Genomic DNA, 16,158 nt, shown 5'->3' with positions numbered 1-16,158 from the left:
GTCTTCTCTTGCCCAGAGCATGAAAATCTAAGAACTTCCTGCTAATTTCTGCTGTCATTGGGAATCCCCAAAACGGAGGTCAGGATAGTAAATTTCAGCATCTTCCAGTTAATTACCAGCTTAGTTTGGGTCAAATTAATTCTACCCCACCAGTTGATTACTTTTAAAGAAGGAAGCATGACATACTGACCTGGAATCTCCGCATGTCCCGGGGGTTTCCTGCATTTTTTAGGCAATTTTGGTTACATTTGAGAAAAAATTTCAAGAAGAACCTGTGGAGAAAAGAGACACTGCCATTAGCCTCTCAGATGCACGCAGCGTGTAGCACCATGTCCATTTCCTGAGTCTGATCCAATGAATCCTTACTCCAATTAACAATCCTTACTCACACAAGCTGTCCCTTTGACTGGCCACATAGGTAAGGACTTCTCACATGGCCTCCAACCAGCAAAACACTTCAGCATGTGCTAAAAGTGACATGTGCTTAAGGACTTTGCTTTGTCACAGCCATACATGTTTGCAGAATTGGTCCCTAAGTCACTTCAAATGGCTCACGCCATGGAATCATGCTGTCTTCCACAGCAACCAGGAAGTTAAAGAGACAGTTTCAGCACAGCAAAGAGAAAACAGAAGAATGCTGGCCAAGGAAACGTCTTTGCATATAAGAGGTTTCATCTCACAAGTTCATGTGTAGCGTGTAAACCTCAATTTGATGCAAAAAATGTAAAGCGTTCCGCACAATCTGAACCTTGATCGAACAATTAAACCAAATTTGTCAACAAAATTAAAGCTGGTTCGTGACAATTTGCATAAATGAATGAACAAAACACTGCGGGGGTGAGGGGAAGTCTTGATTAAAAGGCTGATCTCATGGAAGAAATGAAATGACTGCCCAGACCTATATGTAGCTTTAAGAAGAGACACTGCATTTTACAAGCCCCAAAAAAGCAAACATTTTACTGAAAATATTTTCTTCACTGTTATGCACCAATGGACCATAAACCCATAAAGACAAGTCGATGAATAATAGTGGGTCTCATACTCCTGGCTCCCTCCTCATGAGCCAGGGTTTATCAGCCTTTTGTCCAAAACAAACTACAGCTAGGGCTCTACTAAAGATAACTCTGTAAAATTAAATCCTGCACCAAGCTTTAAAACCAGGCACAACCAGACAGAGCATCATTATATCTGCAATAGCTGTTGATTACCCAGGCAGAGGCTAATTTACCCTGTCTCCACTTATAATGAGGCATCAGGGGGTGATTGTTTGTTATTGTTTTACTTAAAATCAGAAAGTTAATTTTTTTGCAAGCATCTGTCCTGATCCCCGGTGAGAACCCACAGTGGCCACTAAGTGGCATAATTTGCATATGCCAAAATCAAGAAGGGCAAAACTGGGCTTGGTGCATGGAAACATTTCACAGCTCCATTTTGCTGGTTGGTGTTCTGTGATGCCGTTCCCCTGCCCCGTTGTGGAACTGCATCCTAAAGAAGCCTGTTTGACTGTTGCGTCAGCTCCTTCACGCTATAAAAATCATATTAGCCAATGGCCATGGTGACAAATTTAAACTTCAAGGGGCTACTTTCATTCAAGGAAATCAAAGAGACCCAGGGCCGGCGCTTCCATTTAGGCGACCTAGGCGGTTGCCTAGGGCACCAGGATTGGGGGGGCAGCATTTTGCCACCCTCGGCGGCAATTTGGCGGTGGGGAGGTCCTTCCGCGCTCCGGGTCTTCGGCAGCAATTCTGCGGCGGGTCCTTCACCCGCTCCGGGACCTGCCGCTGAAGTGCCCCGAAGACCGGGAGCGCGGAAGGACCCCCTCCCGCCGCCAAATTGCCGCCAACGACCGGGAGCGCGGAAGGAACCTCCCGCTCCCCACCGCAGAATTGCCGCCAACGACCGGGAGCGGGGAAGGAACCCCACCTAGGGTGCCAAAAACCCTGGCGCCGCTCCTGAAGAGATCAACCAATATAAAACAATAAGGAGCCTAAGACACTTTCAGCGGCGGATGGCAAGGGCGTTGTTTGTTTACGCTCAATTAAAGAGGGGTATAAGCCATTGCATTTTCTCATCATGTAGGTCTGGATATTCAATAACCGAAAGTTGGTGCTATTTGTCGTGTGTGTGTCTTTTTAAGCCTCTAATGGCCAGCTGTGACAGCCTGACTCAGATTGTGTAGAAGGAGCTGTCAGCACAAATCCTGGCATCTTGAATCTAGACAACTGCTTGCCACCAGTCAAAGGTTTGTACTCGTGCCAGAATGGATTTTGAGAGACAAGCAAATAGGGCATTAATTCCGCCAAAGAAAAACGAAATGCAGGGCGAGTTCAGGATCTTACACTTCAGATGATGGCTTTCCTGTCAACAGCCCATCATTTAGCTCGTGAGCTATGAAGGGCACGGACATCAGATCCCTCTTGCCCTAAGCTGGCCCTGTCATGCGGAATGCTGGCAGAATAGTGAGACCACCCCTCTGCAAGAGATTGCTGGCTGAAATAAAAAGCCTGGCCATCTGTTGGGAGGCAAAGACGTCCCTGTCAACTGGTGCCTGGAGCCTCAAACAGGCCCTTATGTGGCAAAGTCTCTCAGAACCGCTTATTCTTTAGGGAAAAGCCTGCTCTGCCCCAGGGGTTTACTAGAGAATTCTTCAGAGTTTTCCAGAATGTAGGAGCCAAGCAGCTGACCACTTTGGCTTGAACTTCCCCAAAGGAAAATATTACCGGGAAGGGAGGGTGGGAGACGTAACAGTTAAAAATATCTGCACTGAAAGACGGAGTCAAACGTGCCATGCAAATGTAGAAAACATTTATCATATTAACGTTGCATGGCATGTGTAAACACTGGGGGCGTGTGTGTGTGTGCGCTCGCATGCCGATCAACTCAAAAGCCCCCCCAAAACAGGCAAAGCTCTTAATGGAGCCCTCTTTATCACAACGCTAAGCTTTTCCTCTGCTTAACAAGCTAGGTCATTCTCTTGTTTTATAGGCTGGCGCCAGATCAAAAGCACCAAACACCTACATGAAATACAACAGCTGGTCTCTGGGGTCTGCAAAGTCTAATTCAAAAGCTCCAAAATTTTACCATAGTGACATGGGCGCATCTCTCCTGAAGTCAATGGGCATTTCATCCACAGAACTGATGAAGAATTGAGGCCCAATTATTTAGTTCTATCAAAACCCAAACAACTGGTGAATTCTGTAAACTCCAGGAAAGTGATTTTTTTTTTAAGCCACAGCATTTTGGAGAGGAATTTTCAAGACACAGAGCTTGCCCCTTAGAATTTCTCTTACTTTGTTTTAAAAAGAAATCAGCTGATAAAACACTCTATCCAATCTTGAATTCTTATTCTACCGAGAAACAAACCGAAATACGGGCTGAATAATGGCTCAGAAAGCACCAACTACAAGCAGTCTCGGTGGCCATGTGAGTCATGTTTTGCCCTAAGCCGTGAGAGACCTGGGTTTGATTCCTGGCAAGCAGAGTGCCTCGCATCCTGTTCTGCACAAATCTCTGTGGTCCGCTTCAGTTGGGTCGCACAGGTGACACGGAGGGCAGAATCTGACCCAGTGTTTGTTGGCTCTGAAGGGAGAACCACTTTTGGCTGGAAACCAGGTGGCTAGAATACCACTGCCTATCATGCTGACAATTCTCTCTCCCTGTTTCCTTGTACTCCCCGGTGTTTCTGTATCCATCTGTTGTCCCTTGTCCTATTCTTAGGTTTGAAGCTCGTTGGGGCAGAGACTGGTTTTGTTCTGTGGTTTGTACATGGGGTCCCAGGCCACAACTGATACTTCTAGGCCCTACAATAATACAAACAAATAATAATAATAATACCGAAACAGGGGACTCATGAGTATACAGGATGGCTTAACTCACGAGCATTATCTTAGAATTGTTAGCTCGGCCGCATTCTGCAAGTCATCCCATTATAACAGGTCAGACTAGCCCAGGAGTAATGTGGCAAAATTGGGCTCACTATACGTAGGGTGACCAGATGTCCCGTTTTTAAAGGGACAGTCCCATTTTGGGGGACTTTTTCTTATACAGGCGCCTATTACCCTCCACCCCCTGTCCCGTTTTTTCACAGTTGCTATCTGGTAACCCTAATTATAAACATAACTTACATGTGCATTTGTTTACATCTAACTACTTAATGTCAGGTTATTCTTTCAGAGCTAACTTTTCCCCCATCTGATGGGGGGGAATCGTATTCACGCTAACTGTTGAAGTCTGAAGTTTGCTCAGCAGGTGAAATAGACGTGCAACGCACAGGAGTGCTGATAAAAGCCTGAACTTTTATTTCTGAGCCCCAGCTACCTGACGTGGGTCAGGTTTGCCAAAGGCTAGTATCCCTGCTGGGGGGCTGGAACAATTTTTATAGTGGGGGTGCTGATGATGGAAACCGTGTATTTGGTGTCTGTTATTACCACTTCCAGCACCCCTAGTTCCAGCACCACTGTACTCCTGTCATGTGGCAAAAGTCAGCACCCCATGATCTCTGTGCCTATTGAGACATCTGCTTTGGGTGTTTTACAATCAAACAAAACACATCTGCTAGCCCCTCCCACCCGACACACACACACAGATTAACAGAGCCCATGAATGAAACACACTGTGACCGACCCCACTGCAGAGTGCAGCTGTGGTACAAACTCCCGTCTAGGTGTCGGGCACTGCACTATGTGTACCACCAATGCAGACATGTGGCACACTTCCCGTTAACACCTGCACCGTTCAGGTAACACAGAACTGCTGTGCTAGGGCTGTGCTAGGGCTGCCAGAAACTGCGTGGTGCACATGCCCTAGACACAATCCAGTAGTGATTAACACAACAGTCCCCAGTCGAGCCCCGAGGGGCCATCCAGTGCAACTGGGCGAAGGGATGGTCCTCAGGCCAAGTGCCCTGATAGCCCCTTGTGGCCACTGCTCTTCTGGAGGCAGTCACACTGGCCTGCAGATTCCCTGAGCACTCTTCAGCCCTTGTGCCTCATTGGGGTCTGTCTAGACAGTCCCCTTCTTTGCAGACCACTCCTGGATCTGAAATTTGCAGTGGTTGCTGCCCCCCTGCCAGTAACAGCCTGCGTCATTGCCCAGCTCTCAGCCTCTCTCCGCCAGCTCCCAGGTTGCCCGTCCTTCACTCTGCAATGATTTCCCAGGTTGCTGCCTCCTGTTCCCAAATCCTTTCTGAGCCTGAACCTCGCTGACCACCTTCCTGTGCTGGGGGGGACACCCCTCTCTTGGCCAGATGTCACAGTGAAGGCTAGCACAATGCCTCCAAAATGAGCCAAATCAAAAGATAGGTCTAGCATGGAGGTCAAGGTAGAGGCTCGAACCCGATATGACAGATGGAAGTACTATTCTGCTTCTGTCCCTCCGTGGTTTCCGATCTCATGGCCACTTGTCCTCAGAAAATAACTTTCTGCACTGGTTTGTGTATTTGCTGAACTGAATCCACCACCTAGCGTCTACATTAGCTGATGATGGTGATGTGCATTATCAACCATAGGCTGACTACTTCTGTCAATGTACAAGCATGTCAATAGCACTCTGGGTGTCCCCAGGAAAACACAACCCATGTCCTCCATGGCTTTGTTCAGAGGTCGCCTATTCCTCCTGCTGGACTCCTCCTTGGTCTGGTAATATAGCTGTTATCTGGAGAAGTTGCCACCCACTTTTTCAGTGAATTGAGCTGAAGACTTTTGCACTTTCTGATCGAGTCAGACCTCCCAAACTCATAGCTTCCCTCCAAAGCTGAACATACTCTGGGATTTTGAAATCTAGACACTGTCTCCTTGACTTTCCTCCTCCAGTAGCACTAGTGTTTCATGGTCTTAGTCAAACCTTTTGGATCTATACAAATCCTCAACTGCTTTGGGTTTACTAGAGACAATACAATAAATCCAGTCAGCTGGTGTCTGAGTTCACTCAAGGACATCTTATTTTAACATCTTATTAAGTACAACTTTCACTTTCTCCCTCTGCTTTCGGGACATTATTTGGTGCATGCATATTTGGCAGCACACTGGGATCTTTACGCGTGTGATGTACTATATCTTTAATGCATCCCAGTTCCTTAAATACTTTGGATTCTTTCAGAGCACATTCTAACTCTTGCTCAGAAGACAACCTGCTTGATCAGATGAATTTGCAGACTGCTCTTCAATCAAGCACACTGCCATCCCACTCTGCCATTCCAAACTCTGCAGAGTGATGTCCATCCCTGAACAGACATTCAAGAGTTGTTTTGCCACTTAGGCTCATTTTTTGCTCACTATAGGAAACAATATTTTTTATTTTAGCATTGCAGTCGCTAATCCATCCGTAAGTGATAACCTTCTCTGGACCTAAAGATCAATTATACCACAGATAATTAGGTCTCCAATTAGTCTAGATTTAGCTTTTTCATGCAGGTCTGTAATATTATTGTCAATGGCCTCACCTGACAGCTTGGTTTTCTATGTATGCCTTTCTTGGGTTTGCATGAATCAAGTTATTCTTGACATTTTTTCAGTGACTTTGTCTAGCTGTTTGCCAATCCCCTTGATGCTCCCCCTGGAATCAACTGTAGCTTCTCGGTGCCTCTGGGCTTGCAAACCACAACAACATGGAAGATTTCACCCTTGCAGCTTTCCTTGCAAGACCATTTAACTTCCAGAAATATTGGAATTGTTGCAATCATCTCTTCCAGCCATATGCTAGGTTTCCTCTGAGCCTGAGGTGACTTCATTTGCTGCAGTTTTGCCAGTGATTTCGTTTACTTCTGACATCATGTATTATAGGTGTGATACACAGGGCTGCTGGAAAGGAAGTGTTGCTTTGCTGCTCCTAGCGCACTGACAAGGGTCAGGGTTCTGAAAGGTTAACACCGCTGTCGCATGGCAGAGGGCGGTATTCAATGATTCCAGTGGCTACGCGCACATTTGAGATTCAACATTATAAGGCCAAATTCTATTCTCAGGTACACATGAGGAACACCCATAGGGTCAGTCTGTACTGCAGGAACATCAATTCAAGGTGAGCTGCATGCAAGATGCAGCATCAGTCCTCGTCTCAATGCAACAATATGCCCACAGTCAGCTTCATGCATCTATGGTAAGAATTTGGCTCTAGATTAAAAAAAACCCACTCTGAAGATGTTCCTCAAAGGCCTCAAGCATGGAATAAACCATCCTAAACCCATATTTACATTTTAGAAGACAGAACTGAAGGGCAAACACAGTAAAACAGTTCATTAGGTAACAGCTTGTACATCATTAATTATTATGCAAAACATTGTTAGAGATCCAGGCGGCACAGACTGACTTTCCCAACCCCTGGAAAATCACATTTGGATGTTTCTATCAGTCCCCGCAATGCCGACAGTCACAGAACAACAACAAAAATAGACATAGCGTAAGGCATAAAAAAAACCCTGTTTACACCCTTGGTGTCTGTTGAAGCTATTTTAAGAGTGGACGCAAGGCACGGTAACAAGAACGTAGGCCCTCGTCCTGGCCTCTGGCTGTGGCGTATCTGAATACAGAACCATTACACAAAGAAAACTATTTCCCCATGCTTATCCCCCCCCCACACACACACACACAGTTCCTCACATCTCCTTGTCAATTGCTGGAAATGGGCCATTTTCATTACCACGACAAACAGTTCTTTTTCTCTCCTGCTGATAATAGCTCACCTTAACTGATCACTCTCATTAGAGTGTGTATGGTAACACCCATTGTTTCATGTTCTCTGTGTATATATATATCTTCCTACTGCATTTTCCACTGCATGTATCTGATGAAGTGAGCTGTAGCCCACGAAAGTTTATGCTCAAATAAATTTGTTAGTCTCTAAGGTGCCACAGGTACTCCTGTTCGTTTTGCGGATACAGACTAACACGGCTGCTACTCTGAAACCTGAATACAGACTGCATTTGCAGCCACCACAGCACCCTTGTCCTTTGAAAGGAGCAGCCTAGGTGCTTCAAAGGAAGCTGCACTTTGCACAGTATCTTACGCCCAAGTGGAATACTCCACTGAAGCCTACAGGTCTGATTCATGGCAAGTAGGACTTTACTCCTCAAGTGATCCCATCAGGATGATTCACCGGTAGAGCCAGTCAGAAAATGATTTTTATTCCCCCAGGTTGAAAACAAAGAAACCTATTGTTTTGTCAAAAGTTTTCAATTTCCAGCAAAAATCAATAAACAAAACCAAAGTTCAGCCTCATGCTCCCACTGTCCTTGACAGGTTGGCCTCCTTCATCGGACTACACCTCCCATAATGCACTTCTCCCCAGCCTTGTCCTCCCATGTCCCTTCCTTTCCTTCGTCCTTCCATCCAGTTGATTCCCTCCTAACTAAACCCCACCCTTAGCCATTTGCTGACCATCCCATTGTCCACTTTGTTTGTGGGTTATATCCCTTTAGCTGTCTTTTCTATTTACACTGTAAGGTCTTCGGGACTGTCTATTATCCTGTTTTTGTACAGCCATGCTAAACCCAGTAGGGTCCCATTGTTGGTTGGCCCGTGATACAAATAAACAAAATAACAGTAATATGCAAAGGATTTGACCATGGGCTTTTGCAGGCCAACATGAGGAGGGTTATAAATTAAAACTGAACTTTCTTTTAAAAATAAAATAAGATCCGAGAGGGAAGCAAGACACATCTCTCCATCACGGCCCAGAGGGAGATTTAAGAGAATTCAAACACGGAGGGTTAGCAGTCGGTCTTTCGTTGCCATTGCCACAATAAATATGTCTGTTGAAGGGGAAAACATCATTGGAAAGGGAAGACCTGCATTCCTGATGCGGAAGAAAAGCTTGTTTGTTCCCAGTACATTGGAGAAATTGTTCGAGAACAGTTCATCCATGTGAAAATATGACAGCTGTAAGGCTGCCAAGATCAGCGAGATCTGTGGCCATCCAGTGATTGAGTGCTGCTTGCACAACTGAAACCTGTCAGAGGGCAAACAAAACCTGCCCAGGGTTTCAGGGGACAAACAAAACCTGCCCAAGGTTTAAGCGCAGGGCAATACTGGACTCTGGGATTAGGGGCTGTCAAACAGGGTTTTCTATGTGTCCGTCTCTCTGTAAAATTAGTAAAACCTCCAAAATACGAATACTGATATAATATCTTGCAACTGGCCAGCAGATGAAAGAATTTCAGGGCCATTTTGCATGAAAACGCCAATGCAGCATGGTATTTAAGCATGTATATAACCTAAAGCACATGAGTAGCCCTACTGAAGCCAATGGAAGTACTCCCGTGCTTAAATACCCTGCTGAACCAGGGCCATTATGAGCTGAATCACCTCCTCCTGTGCTAAAACCATGGGACGGGACGCAGGGAAGGAGTTGCAGTACAAAGGCAGTAGTAGCGGAAAATATCAAGCAGACAAGAGCAAGTTATTTCATTTCTAGTGCAAACCAGGCACTTCCTACCAATTTGACACTAGGCCCCAGTCCCCTTGCACACACCACAAAGCAACACCAGAACAGACACCTGGGCCATTTGATCCACTTATTTAAGTTTCTCTGTCTGCTTTTCAGTTCACCACCTCCCCTTCTCCATCAGTCACCTCCATCATGTCTTGCTGTCAATCACAGTCCTTCCTAGTGCCCTAATGTCACCAGACAAAGGATACCTACATTGAATTATTCAAATGAAAACCAACCAATGTGACTATTGCCATTTAATATTAACCACGGCCATTTGTGCACAAATCGAACCTATATGGGGCATACGTGAGGACAGCAGAGTGAAACTCTCGTATTAACAAAACCCCACAATTGCTGCTGATAACTTCAGGAGAAAGAAGAAAAACACACTATGTATTTAAAGAGCTGTAATTTCCATTTAAACCCAAATCCAGCATTGCACCATTTTCCGTGTACAAGTTAGGGGCCACATCAGGTACCCTGATCACAAAAGAAAAAATTGAAGGCTTACACCAGTATTTAGCAGCATGAGACTGTGCATGGAAATCAAATACAGGCATGGGGGAAACTGCCTATTACCCACATGTTCACAGCTGGATTTTTAGTCAATAAACAGCAGTAGCCACCTTTTGTGGCATTTTTACAACTGGAAATTTATTCTACAGAAGAAAAATTAAACACGGCAGTCAGCCTCGCTACCTCTCCCCCAAATGCAACCATTCTTCATTTGTCAAACTACCTTAATAAATAAATACATACATACATATATAAAAACGGACCCAATCTTCCTCTTACTGATCTCAACATTCTCAGTGGTACTAAGGGGCACTGGATCAGATCCATAGTTTGTATTTACAGAATGCAAAACTATTTATTAAGAAAGCGCAACCCAGCAACAAAATTATGGGAACAACTTTCTTTTACTGAAAAACACACATCTTCCAGCTGAAGTCCAGAAAAGGTCCCTGAGATGTGATACGACATGCCCTGTGGGCCTCTCTCAACAGGGCCCTGATTACTGACAGATTCTATTGGTGCTGCCATAATAATATAGACAGAATAGACTGGTATTTTTGTGAACCTGTTCTGAATTCCAGAGCTGGCGCAGGAAGCACTTTGCTGCTGTGGGTATAATAAATACTTCAGCATTGCAAATAGTTGGAGAAGAACCCATATAATCACCAAATCACAAGTTAGAACTGCCCAAAGGCAGCCTTAAATTACTCACTGCTTGCTTCACCAAATGTTTCAAGTTGGTTTTCCGTAGGTCTGTGTGCTCTGTGCAGCGAAGTACAGTATAGTATAGCAATTTTTCATCTTCTACATGCTTCAGTTCTCCAATACCAAGTGTTCTAATGCATCATAGAAATTTAGGCTTCTTTGGAAAAGTGTGCTTTGAATTTTCCCTCCCAAGTGAGTTAAAATCCAAGAGAGCTTTTCAGCCTTTCATTATGAATAGAATGAGGCGCCAGAATATTCACCCAGCACCGTAAGACAACAGTGCAAAACAGGGCAAAATATAAAAATAAAAACATTGCAAAATAATTCAGAGACAGGTCTGAATTCTCGCTTTTCCCTGTTTTAATTTTTCCCCTGGGGACCGGCTTTTCAATAATTATTCTCAAACGGGGCGGGGAGGGGGGAAGTTATTCGGTGATTGCTGGGGACTGAATATTTCTATACACTCCCATTTCCACAGCATTCCATTTATCTGCAATATTTATTGAAATCCAACTGGAACTAAATACCTAAAATAAACAGAAGTTTGCAGGGTTTTACACCATCTGTGCACCAAGTATCCAAAGGTTCACTTAGAATACCGAGGTGCTATGTATAGTGTACATATGTGTACATACACACACACAATGTAGGAATAAAGGGAGGGTGTATCCAGCTACACATACACAGATACACAACTGCAGTTGTTACTTTACTCTGTGCAGATAAGGAAGTCTTAAGCTCTGTTTTTCTTTAAGACCTTTGCCGTCACTGTCTGTTCTTTACGAGCTGAGGGGGTCAGTGCTTTAGCTGAGACCGTGACAGGCCTCTCCAGAATTAGAGTACTTTATTATCACATTAGTACAGGGAAAAGTCACATAACTAACAGAATTTATCCTCATTTAGTCCGTAAAAGCACTAATATTGAATCACTCTGCCGCTGTTTAATTACTCTTCCTTACACTACTTTTTTCCCTTACTTGACCCTTCAAGTACCAGGGTAGGAAAATGTGTTAAAACTATTTTTTAATTCCACTTAAAATGCTAGACTTTATTCCCTGGAATAAGTATAAAACCAGCCCTGGGGTCTGTCATAGTTCACACAATGCCAGTGCATTAGCAGTCATCACGGTGTCATACTTGTGCTAGAATAACCTGTGTTCAGTGTAAGTGATGACAGATAACAGAATTACTGTTAATTGTAATAGGATACTGGTATTCGACTGCCTGTTCTCTCGTGGTAAAGTAGTGTAACAGTTCTTAGGCATCAGCAGCATCCAAGATACAGTTAGTTAAAGAAAACGAAAAGAGTCAACTTAATCTCCACTTCTGTCTTAAGACACTAGGGAAAATAAGGGTGTCTTAAAATGTCTCCCTCAGCTGCACGCTGTGGTGATGCGAATTCTTTCATTGGGGTATTAATGAAATCAAGATTCACAGTGAAAATATTGAACGACCACTCCCTTCTTTTTGACTGCCTGTTTGTGGCTCAATTAGATACATAGATCAGATGTTCACCCCTTAGCCTGTGTGCAAAACTGCATGCACAAACTTCGGCTTGCACATGCACTAATGAGCCTTTAAATAGCCTGACACCTGCGCGCATTACAAGTGTTAGCATAGGAACCTGCAAAACCCGGGGGGGGGGGGGTCAGACTATTTAAAGGGCATGTGCCAAACAAACTTTTCAGCCGGTGTCTGAACCTACAAAGTGCAGATGCAATTTTGTTCACTTCTGGATAGAAGCCCGTCTGAAAATGTATCCCTAATTCGATCAGGTTAGATGGAGACATTACTTTATCTCAGCAATATTTTCTTTACATGCAAAGCCCAAAGCCTGCTTTCAATTTGTTTCCCCTGATCTTCTTAAACAAAAGATCTGGTAATTATTTAGTATTAACAAAAACCATGTAATTTGCTCAAACTGACATGGAAATTTCTGACTGGCACTGGGGACAGGTTTCAGATGGAGAAAGAGGAAGAAAAATGCAATTTGTGTGTGCATTTTACCATTTGCGTGTGCATTTTACCATTTGCAATCTATGTATATCTATACTGCGCCATAAGCAACAACACATGAGAAACAGAGATGTGCACTACTAAAATGCACCATGTCTGGAGAGTATTATGACCCAGGGACTATGGCCCAAGAGCTTTCAACCAGCTGAGAAGTGTAGACATCTGGTACAACACAAATGCATGCCCTGAAATATGCTACTGAAATGCTTTTGGTTACATTTGAGCAAAATAAAAACCTGGAAGATGAGTCTGTATTTGTTTTATTATACTGGACGCCTGCATAGTTGGTGACATGATCAGTCAATCAGATTTCCTCAATCTTCATGTGCATGTGTGTGTGTACATGCATGTGCATAAGGAAAGATTTTTCAGCTGTGTTCAGTATTGGTCTAACTTTGGTCTCACAAAAGTCAAATAAGAGTTTGACCGTTGACTTTAGCAGACACAGAGTTAGGGTAGCACAGAGTGCTTCTGTAAATCCACTGTGAGTAAAGGGGCTCCACTGCATACCACAGCAATGTACGAACCTCATAAGGATAAAAATGTTTATCTTTTTGTTAAATAAAAAGGGTGAGGACAATGATTTTGCTTTCTGATACAACACTACCGGGTTGTTGGGTTTTAAAAAAACAAACAAACAAAAAAACATTAGCAACATTAATTCAGTTTGGACTTGGTATTTTCTTTTTAAAATGGTGGTCATAATGGCTTTCAAATTACACAGATAACTCAGTGTTCTAATTGCTCCTAATAGACTTCTACATTTTCAGTTCAATCATTACACTGGATCAACAGTCTTGCCCAGCTAATGTCCTGTGTCTCCCAGTCACAGGCACTCATGTCTATAAGCAAAAGCCTTTTGACTTATAACATTGACATCAACTGTCATTACATTTGCCCACAACATCCTGCACATATGCAAGTTAAAGGGCTCTCGGCTTCAGCTGTTCCTCTGTGTCAGTATCACAGAGAGTGTGAGAGACATTCCAGAGCCTCTGGATTAACCTCTGGGATGACACCCAGTTTTGTCTTTAGCTGCACTAAATCCTCAGCAAAACTCTAACAGCCATGGCTGATTTAGAACCTAAACTGTAAATCTCCGCTTCACACAGTCATACTAAGGAGATGAGTGGGAATTATTTCACCCAACCTCTCTGGATATTTATAGAGCAATCCCTGTAGGTGTTGATGTGGTTAAGCAAAGGCCGCCTCCCCTTAGCATTCAAATATCACCTCCAAAAGTACATGTGGAATGACTGTGTGAGATGGAGTAACAGGAGAGATGTGCCGTATCTGATGAGAACATATGTTGACATGGAGAAATCAGGTCACAGATTATACCATGAGTGAAATCTTCATGTCATGTAACCAACGGGAGTTCTGCCATTCACAGTAACAGGGCCAGGATTTCATCCCGTATCTTTCCTCCCTGGGTCATAAGTAGGGAGTACATTAGTAAGGCTGAGTAGACTAGGTGAAGATTCAGTCTGATGGAGATTCTGCTGGGAGGCTTACATGTTGATCCTGTCTTTACTGTTACGGAGGTACTACAATCCAGGAAGCGCCTAAATAAGGAGTATACAGGATATTCTTAAAGAGTCTGTCGAGGATGCCCACGGCATGGAGTGGATGTTACATAATAAAATAAAATAAAATAAACACCAGTCAAAAAAAAGGTAAAGAACAGAACTGAACACTGCACTGAGCTCCTTAACACAAGCTGGATAGCTCATTTCATATTCCCATTGTTTCACAGTATTTACGGAGCATCAAGATCTCTCACTTCCTTTGCAGCCAGGCACTCTGGCAATGCGGATGGGATCCGGAGCGCCGTTGCTATTTTAAGTGCTGGAAGGAAGCAGGGAACTGCTCAGTGGAAAGGCTGAGGCACTCAGCCTGAGCTCTGTGTGTGGCGGTGAGGTGCAGCAGGGGAAGGTGGGCCAGTGGTGTTTTGAGAATGCTGAATTGTCACAAGGTATACGCCTTATTCTCAGCGGAATTCTTCCTTATGCGCGTGCAGGAGGAACCCTGGCATTGGCCATGATTCCTGCAAGCTATTGCTGAGAGAGAGAGAGAGAGAGCATTTGGGGTTTTTTGGTAGAGATAATGACACCATGCATGGGGCAGGGGGTGCCATCCATAAATACTGCATATGCTGTAGGATTATATCAACCTCGCTGGAACGAGACATTGTAAAAGTTTTATTCATTTTCTGAAAAACCATCACCCCCAGCGGGAGTCACACCTGGATTTTCCTGCAGTCTTTCAAACGAAGCCAAACAAAACTGCCCGCTGCCTCACTTGTAATTTAGGTGCAACTTTACGAGAACTCTGGACAAAGAAGCGAGACTTGGACATGCAGGACAAAGAACTTTGTAAGCCAGCTGCTGAAGTTCTCAGCTCAGCTCTGGGGATGTGGAAGGGGCACTCAGCTGCACTGTTACCTTTCACACCAATTCAGCAAGGTCACATGGCCAGCAGGAATAGTGCAGCCAGGGAATGGCAGTAAAAAACTTCTCTGTCTGTCTGCACATTTCCTGCTAAGGATAGCCCCAGGACGAGAGGGAAATAGACCAAACCAAAAGCTTAAAATGACAACAGAGATAAGACCACTGACAGGCCTAGTCATAGTGGCAGGGGTCAGTGTGTGATGGTGTCTTCTGGGCAGGAGGATGATCTCTGACAAGGAATGCCAGACATGCTTTTGCTGGAACCAGAACTGTTAACATTACAGGACAGAAAGCCAGGTTAGTCCCAACTTACTGGATCATTGGGTGTGTCACTGGGGTGAAAACAGCTATGAGATCTGTGATCCCATCTTCATTATTCCTTGGATAGATTTTACGACAGAGGGTTTTGCAAGGTTCTATATGAATCACAAAGTACTGCTGTATTTATTATTACAGTGCGTCAGCAGTAGCAATGGTTGTGGTGACAACAAGCAGAGCTAAAATGATCAGTTAGTTACCAACTTACAGGGACAGAAAGGCAGGCGCTCTGGGGCTCATCTTCTTCAGAACAATAGAAGTTACAATTAATTCCATTGGCTAGAAAGTCCTTACAACCTAACCGTTCCAACGGTTCCATCACTGTTGCTTTAAGAATGACCGTGTTGGCAACTGCTGGAGAGCCAGCAAAAATGTACAGCGGAGCCTTTTTAGAATATCCAGATTCATTCCCTGTTAATGTAAACTTCAGCAACCAGTTTTATCTGCAACTTTCAACTAGAGAGTGACTTAAAACCAACCAGTATGGCACATGACTATGGAATGTCAAGAGTGATTTTTGCTTAATTTTGCAGCCTTTTCGAAGCCCCAGGAAAGTCTTATTTATGAAGACCCAAACTGCACAATAATCCAGTTAGACTCTAAAACTATTTATCTATAAATACACAAATATAGCTAACAGTTAAAACGCTATAACACGATAACTGCCAAAACACTGTAAACTCAGAAGTCACAGGCCAGATTCGGATCTCAAGATGTATCAATGTAAATC

At 44.0% G+C, this 16,158-nt stretch overlaps 1 protein-coding gene across 8 annotated transcripts in view; it reads right to left on the bottom strand.

The window, feature by feature from the left end:
* EBF1 (EBF transcription factor 1) overlaps positions 1–16,158 on the bottom strand; it is a 317,919-nt gene that overhangs the window by 119,622 nt on the left and 182,139 nt on the right. For all 8 annotated transcript variants that reach the window (XM_039485018.1, XM_039485019.1, XM_039485021.1 and 5 more), the window contains exon 7: positions 191–272. In XM_039485018.1, the coding sequence (XP_039340952.1) occupies positions 191–272 (82 nt within the window). The remainder of the gene's footprint in view (positions 1–190; positions 273–16,158) is intronic.

Source organism: Mauremys reevesii, linkage group 8 (genome assembly GCF_016161935.1).
Source record: "Mauremys reevesii isolate NIE-2019 linkage group 8, ASM1616193v1, whole genome shotgun sequence".
Classification (NCBI taxonomy): domain Eukaryota; kingdom Metazoa; phylum Chordata; order Testudines; family Geoemydidae; genus Mauremys; species Mauremys reevesii.
The sequence above is the reverse complement of the archived record's forward strand: the minus strand, read 5'-3'. Positions and strand labels throughout refer to the sequence as shown.